Here is a 7500-nt window from a genome sequence, read left to right on the forward strand (position 1 = left end):
CAAAATGACCCACATAGTGAGAAGTGTTCACAGTTTGAGAAATATCCAACGTCACAATAGGATTCAATAGTCGGATGTCACGTCTGCCCAGCAACGAGCAGCTTGGTACTAAACAAAGAAAATCGGTACTTTTTTTTATTCTTCATGCTGTTTGCGAAAACTTTTTCACATGTCATGTGATCAGAATGTATAAAAGTCAAAACTTGATCAGATTTATAATTTTAATTCTCCTCTGGATACACTTTTATGCTCGTTGGATAAGTATTTCATAAGCGTGTCCGCCATTGTTCCGATAGTCTAGAATCAGTTACTAAGTTACTATGCGTCATTACGAGGGAAGTTACGTCAGGACTAGTGCCGCGCTGAGGACCGGACCGAGGACCGGTCCCACGGTCTTTTAGCTGTGAACCGTGGTCGGTCCCAAAGAGGAAGACCGCCGGCGGTCCTCACTTCTTATCACCTTTCAACGGTCTGGCGCCATACTACTTCCCCAGCGATTCGTTGCCTCGGTCCTTTGCCTATCTTCCACCAATCACCACCCATCCCACTTAATTAATCGCACCCACCCCCCTTTGCCATACACTAAACGACACAGACGACCATAGAGGCAGACGACCACCTCCCTCCACTCCGCAAACCGCCCTTTCGTGTGTGAGATGGGGGGGAACAGGAGGCGCACGCCTTGGACGATTCCATTATACGGGGTAAATTTCAAAATTTACTACACCATAATGATCGCAATGACAATGATCTATGATGAAGGCATGACCCCTCTTCTCTAATGGGTTATTGTTTGAAATGAATGTGACTACTAAAGATGTGTGTGTGTGTGTGTGTGTGTGTGTGTGTCTCAAACCTAGCAAGTTGCAAGTCTGATTTTTTGTTTTCTTTTGTCCATCTCTTGTCGCCACTCCTTTCTATCGCATTGTTGTCATTTAAAATAATACAATAATATTAAAATTTCGTTTGGTGTTTTAACTAATCAAATAATATGAGTTTCATTAGTTTCTTCCTTCCAAAAAAAAAACAGTTATAACGTCTGTATTTTTAAAAGGTCCAATAGAATATTTGGGGACCCCGATAGCTCAGTTGATAGAGCACTCTCTTTATACGCAAAGGGCCAGAGATCGATCCCGGGTGCAGTCGAGTTTTTTTCTGAATCCCTGTCTACTCAGCAGTGAATGGGTAGCTGGGTTTGTTAGATCTGGCGAAAAGTCACCATCGACCCCACTTATTACTTATTACTTATTACCGCATCCACCCCCTCTTATTATAATTTCACGTCTCTCTCTTACTCTTCAATGCTCGCTGCCCTCTCATGTGTGTGTGGTGTGGGGGGGGGGGGGGGGGGGGGAGGGGTAGGAGTTGCGTGTGTGTATAAACGCCACGAACAACTCGATCAACGCCTTGGGTGATTCCATTATCTCCGTTAATGGGGATAAATTTCAAATTTTATTCACGCTAAATTATCGAAGTAACAATGAAGTACTGTGATCAAATAAAGAAGGCATCACCCCTCTTCTCTAATTAGGTTACAATTTGAAATGAGTGTGACTACTCCGTGTGTTTTACTCCTGTAGACCACGGTTTTCATCGTGTAGCGGTCTTTAACGGTTCAAGAATGAACGATCCCATGGTCCCAAAGGTCAAAACGGTCTCTCAGGAATGTTCAATGTCGAAAAGGACCGCCGGTCCTAGGACCGGTCCTTGCGGTCTTCATTTCCCAGGGACCGTAGGACCGTGGTCCTTAAGCTTGCCAAGGACCGCCCCGCACTAGTCAGGACTGTTGGATCCGTCATAAACAAAACAGCGTGTTTACATTTATTGAGAAATGTCCAATCGTTGTACACCAACAAATCATGTGATCAATGACGAGGTTGGACGAAAACATGAATATAGATCGCTTCCATTAAAACAATATCACACAGTCGCTTACAACGTCATTTGTTATTATCGTTTCATAACGCACAGAGGGGCATTAAAATACATGAACTTTGGTTGGTAAAAATTGTTTACTGTTTGTGAACATATTTCGCTACCATTGACTTGAAGGACAGGACAAGCGTTGTGGGGATCGAGGGGTATGGTTGGGGTGAGGGGGGGGGGGCGTTGGTAGATCATAGGTGGATTGGGACGTTGTTTACACCTGCTGCAGGGTCTGTTGTGAATAGAATCCGCCAAATAAAATTGTTCACGGTTGTAGTCTGGACGAAGAACAAGGTGAACAACGCTTGGTCCAAGGGAACTAATTGAAATATTATCTCCTACTGCGACATATCTAACGTAGTTAAGAGTTGTCCTCGACTTTTGGTTACGTGTTAAACCCACGGACTTTTTTTGTTTGAGTGCATTTTCAGTGCAGTCCCTGTTAATTCTTTAAATTAATTCTTTTAAATTGAGCTTTAAAATAGCGCAATAGATAGTATGCGGTTGGCTAAGAAACTCACAACATTGCCATCCACAAAACTCTTTGTAACCATGAACTATTTAGTCTGGATAATACATACAGTTAAGTGAGAATTACTCAAAAACATGGATGGCCAAAAACAATAACAAAACGCGGAGTGACGTCAACTTCTTTCTATCTATATCCACTAAACGGGCTCAAAGTGCTTTACAGGGGGTCAACAGCAACATTTAAGATAAGATAAGATAGATAAGATATACTTTATTGATCCTGAATGGAAATTATCATAATGTTACACATCATTCATCGTTATATTAGCACAGATTTATACACTGTCATGAAATAATTGATGAAAATACGTAGCCAATTAAAAGCAGAATAAACATCAACTAAAATAAAATAAAATAAAACATCCATAAAATATACAGCAGTTACAAGCAATGCTATAAAAATTGGACATGAAAGTAGAGTAGAGTTGTAATAATGGATTAGTAATGTAACTAGAATTTTGAAAATAGATTGTGAAGGATTGAACATAGCCAACCCAGAATGATAAAAAGTAAATTTGAATTTATAAATATACAAATAATGTAAATATAGCACCATGTAAACATGCATAAATAAATAGATTTTGGAGAGAATAATTGATGAAAATACGAAGCTAATTATAAAAACAAACTTTTATAATGGTTTTGTAATGTAAATAGAATTTCGAAAATAGATTGTGAAGGATTGCACATAGCCAACACAGGCTAATGAAAAAAAGCAAAATAAAGCATGGCATTTGAATGTACAAACAAACAACAAATAATGTAGATATAGCACCATGTAAACATGCATAACAATTAACATTTAGGACGGAACATGACGCCTATTAGGCGATATTACATTTTTACCGGACAGAGACAACACTGTTAATGGTCAGGTACTCATTTTACATCTGAGTACAGTGATGTGAGTAAAGAGCCTTCTTCAATGACTCAACTATGCGCCGTGCGAGGCTCGAACCTAGGACCTTCCAATCCGAAAGCGAGTGTTATATCACATCGCCACATAGTCGTTTTGGCGTGAGGATGTATGTGTGGAAATGGAGATGACGGGTTATCGGATGTAATATTGAAATCCATCCTTATGTTTAAATGTTTGTAAGTATGCCGTCCAGTTATGGTATGTCTAGATAGTTTGCGCTTGTCTTAGGAGCTCTCAATATTGCCATCCGGAAGTATAACGGACCAACACACAAAACTCTGTGTAACCATGAACGTTCATGGCCTGGTGAATACAGTTTAGTGATATCTACTCATAAACGCGGATGGCAAAAAAAAAAAAACAACAAAGACTTGAGTGACGTCAACTTCGTTCTATCATTTGAGCGTTCTGTAATAAATGCTTGTTATAATATCTTTTCGTTATTCCTTTTGTTTAGTTATTGAACTATCTTGCTCATGTCACCTTCTTTATATTATATTCCTTGGTTTATCATTATGGAAGTTGTCCTGTCTAGCCGACTCACTTTGTCACTCTATAGATAGAATGCGCTTGGCCAAGGAGTTCACAACATTGCCATCCGGAAGTATAACGGACCAACACACAAACTCTGTGTAACCATGAACTTTTATAGTCTGGTTAATACAGTTTAGTGAGAACAACTCACAAACGCGGATGGCAAAAACAACAACAAAGGCCTGAGTGACATCATCTGCATACTATCTATACCTATACTTCCGGATGGCAATGTTGTGAGTTTCTTAGCCAAACGCAATGTAACTGTTGCTGCTCGAAGTTCGAAGAAATAAACAAACTGCCAGTCCTTTTGGATTTCAGTGTCCGGCTATAACATAACGATGGCTACGATATATACACCAACACACAAAATTCTGTGTAACCTTGAAAGATTATAGTCTGATTGATATAATTGATGGTTTCCCACCCTCATTGAGCATTTACTAATTAGAATATTTCCTGCCATTTTACCCCGTTTCGTTCCCTTGGCTCTTTACTTCCTGTATGAAAAGGCCTGAGATGCCCTTAGTACATATCATATCAAATACACAATATACGCCCAGTTTGTCAGTATTTCTCACAATATTTTGAAACACAGAGAAAGGAATTGGATTCACTAGCCTGATGTCACGCCGCCCGGCAAAGGCGGCCATCTTGGTTCTAAACATGAGCATTACTCATAAACGCGGATGGCAAAAAACAATAACAAAGACTTGAGTGACGTCATCTTCAAACTATCTATTAACCAGACTATAGATAGAACGAAGATGACGTCACTCAGGTGTTTGTTATTGCTTTTTGCCATCCACGTTTATGAGTACTTCTCACTAAACGGTATAGATAGAACGAAGATGACGTCAGCTCATAACATTGCCATCCGGAAGTAAAACGGACCAACACACAAAACTGTGTGTATCCATGAACGTTTATAGTCGGGTTAATACAGTTCAGTGAGCATTACTCATAAACGCGGATGGCAAAAAACAATAACAAAGACCTGAGTGACGTCATCTTCGAACTATCTATATCTAAAATTATTAATAATCCAACTTTTGTTTTCCAACATTTAGGTGATTTTCGTAACATAGTAGACGTAAATATTCTGTCAGCAATGGGACCCCCTGGTGGAGGTCGGAATCCTGTGACTGCCAGACTATTGCGACATTTCAACTTCTTGGTCTTCACAGAGATGCAGTCGACAAGCATGTTTCACATCTTTACGACTATTCTTTCGTTCTGGATATGTGAGTACACCGTGTTCACGAATAGAATCACCGTGTTCACAAATAGAAGCATCGTGTTCATAAATAGAATAAATAAGACAATTTTAGATAACAATGGTATGAACACTTCAGACCGAGATCCAAAAGTGAACTGCCATAAAAAGAAATCCTCATTCTCCTCCTCTTTGCAGGTGGATGCGGTTATCACAGATTCTGTCCCTTGGTTGTAACCAACACAAAGCATGTCCTTTATTTTAGGGCTCGAGGATTTCCACTAGTGAACAAAACTCACAAAATCACACAAATCGTTGTAATAACAAGCCTTAATACCAAGATACCAGTCCCGTGCGGAGTGGTCATTGTAATTTTCCTTTGTCCACAAACTAAGAGACTGAATTTGGTAGATAATGCAGTCACTCAATAACAAACATAGCAGTCCGTTCAGTGAACGTGAGGATAAGTCGATGATCAACTTAACATTTATGATTAAAGTGTTGAATAAAATTTGAACTCAATTTCTATTGACTTAAAAGACAATAGATAAACCCCCTGCATTTAATATCTAATATATTTCGCTCACTAATCGTAGAATTTTCTCCCAATGTTATGAGCATAAAATAAAGGTTGATCAAATTATTTTAAGAAAGTGATTGTATTTTTTTTAATGAGAGGAACTACTTACTAGTATTGATGCAATGTAGGTTATCCCACCTTGTTATCTTACTCGCTAACCGGAAGGTTGACACACAACCCAAGTGCTAAAATGATGACGTCTGGTTTCGATTGGAACTGACGAAAGAAATTTGAATTTTCGATGAAATTATTACGATGTCTAATCAATCTCATAATACACGCAAACCATTTTCATGTCAATTGGAAATACCATGCAAAATTTGGTGACACTGGTCCAGTGGTTTCAGAGTCTTAGTGGTAGAAAAAATCTAATTAGCCAAATATATAATGAGATAAATAAATATGTATATATATATATATATATATATATATATATATATATATATATATATATATATATATATATATATTATTTTAATATTTACCACAATGTTTGAGTTAGTCTACATTAATGTTTCAGGCCTAATCAGCCATCGTAAGGACTGTGTGTTACATGAGTTTGGTTTGTTGACTGTTCTGGAATAAAAAATCATAAACTCATGTAACACACAGTCCTGACGATGGCTGATTAGGCCTGAAACATTCATGTAGACTAACTCAAACATTGTGGTAAATATTAAAATAATAATTCGCTCCATTGCAACATGTCGAGCACTTTTCGTACCATATTTGTATCAAACACGATTCAATATATATATATATATATATATATATATATATATATATATATATATATATATATATATATATAGTACCAGTCGCCTGTTAGGCCTTCTATTCGTAGTGACAACTATATGCCTTACAATATGCCTTTAGCCAGGTATTTATTCACTCTTGTGTCGAGTGGGATAATAATTTGTGTTAAGTGTCTTACTAAAGGACATAATGTCGGGACTAGGATTTCCCGGTCACCCATCAAATCACTGATCACATAACATCGCTCAATATTGCTTAACTTTGTGAAAAGACGAGACAATGTACCGCTGGTAGCAGAGCCATACTATTGATTTTGATTTTTGACCCGCTGATTTGAATTTGAAGATTATAGCTAAAATCTTTACAAAATACTTTAAAATGGATGATTATATGGCATATAAACATTGCCCTATTATTTTTTATAAATTATAAATTATGTTTGTTGGTTCAAATTATACATTATTTTTATGGCAAGACATTTTTTTGCCTTATACATAATCATTAAATCAATTGCTCAGGATTATTTTACATTTTACTTCTATCACCAACTCTCTTAACCCCTTTCCCCTCTCACCACCTCTCTCAAACGCACACACACACACACACACACACACACACACACACACGTATATATATATATATATATATATATATATATATATATATATATATATATATATATTTAAGCATAACATTGAATACACATTCAAACATACAAGCACGTACAAACAACACCGGGGTGTAGTAAGAGTACAATTATTTCAAAATTGGCCATAAAAGTTTCATTTCACATGTCGACTGTCAAAACCTATTAAACTCAAGAGTTCAGGAAGACTCATGTTTAAGATCTTTCTCCACGTTAAGGGTCAATCTATTTTGTCGACATATGAAATGAAAAAGCTTGATTGCAAGACGGCAGCTATTCCAAAATATAGCTGCTCGTTTTGTTACCAAATCAACAAAATCAGATCACAACTCTCCAGTCTTGCAGTTGTTGTATCGGCTTCCCGTGGAGAAGCGGATTGCTTACAAACGTGC

The 7500-nt window shown here is 37.5% G+C and overlaps 1 protein-coding gene across 1 annotated transcript in view; it reads left to right on the top strand.

The window, feature by feature from the left end:
* LOC144978482 (dynein axonemal heavy chain 1-like) overlaps window positions 1-7500 on the top strand; it is a 169865-nt gene that overhangs the window by 85947 nt on the left and 76418 nt on the right. The window contains exon 49 of the mRNA XM_078924625.1: window positions 4981-5154. Coding sequence (XP_078780751.1) covers window positions 4981-5154 — 174 coding nt within the window. The remainder of the gene's footprint in view (window positions 1-4980; window positions 5155-7500) is intronic.

This window comes from Berghia stephanieae, chromosome 8, assembly GCF_034508935.2.
Source record: "Berghia stephanieae isolate SIO BIC M18660-M18661 chromosome 8, UCSD_Bste_1.3, whole genome shotgun sequence".
NCBI lineage: Eukaryota > Metazoa > Mollusca > Gastropoda > Nudibranchia > Aeolidiidae > Berghia > Berghia stephanieae.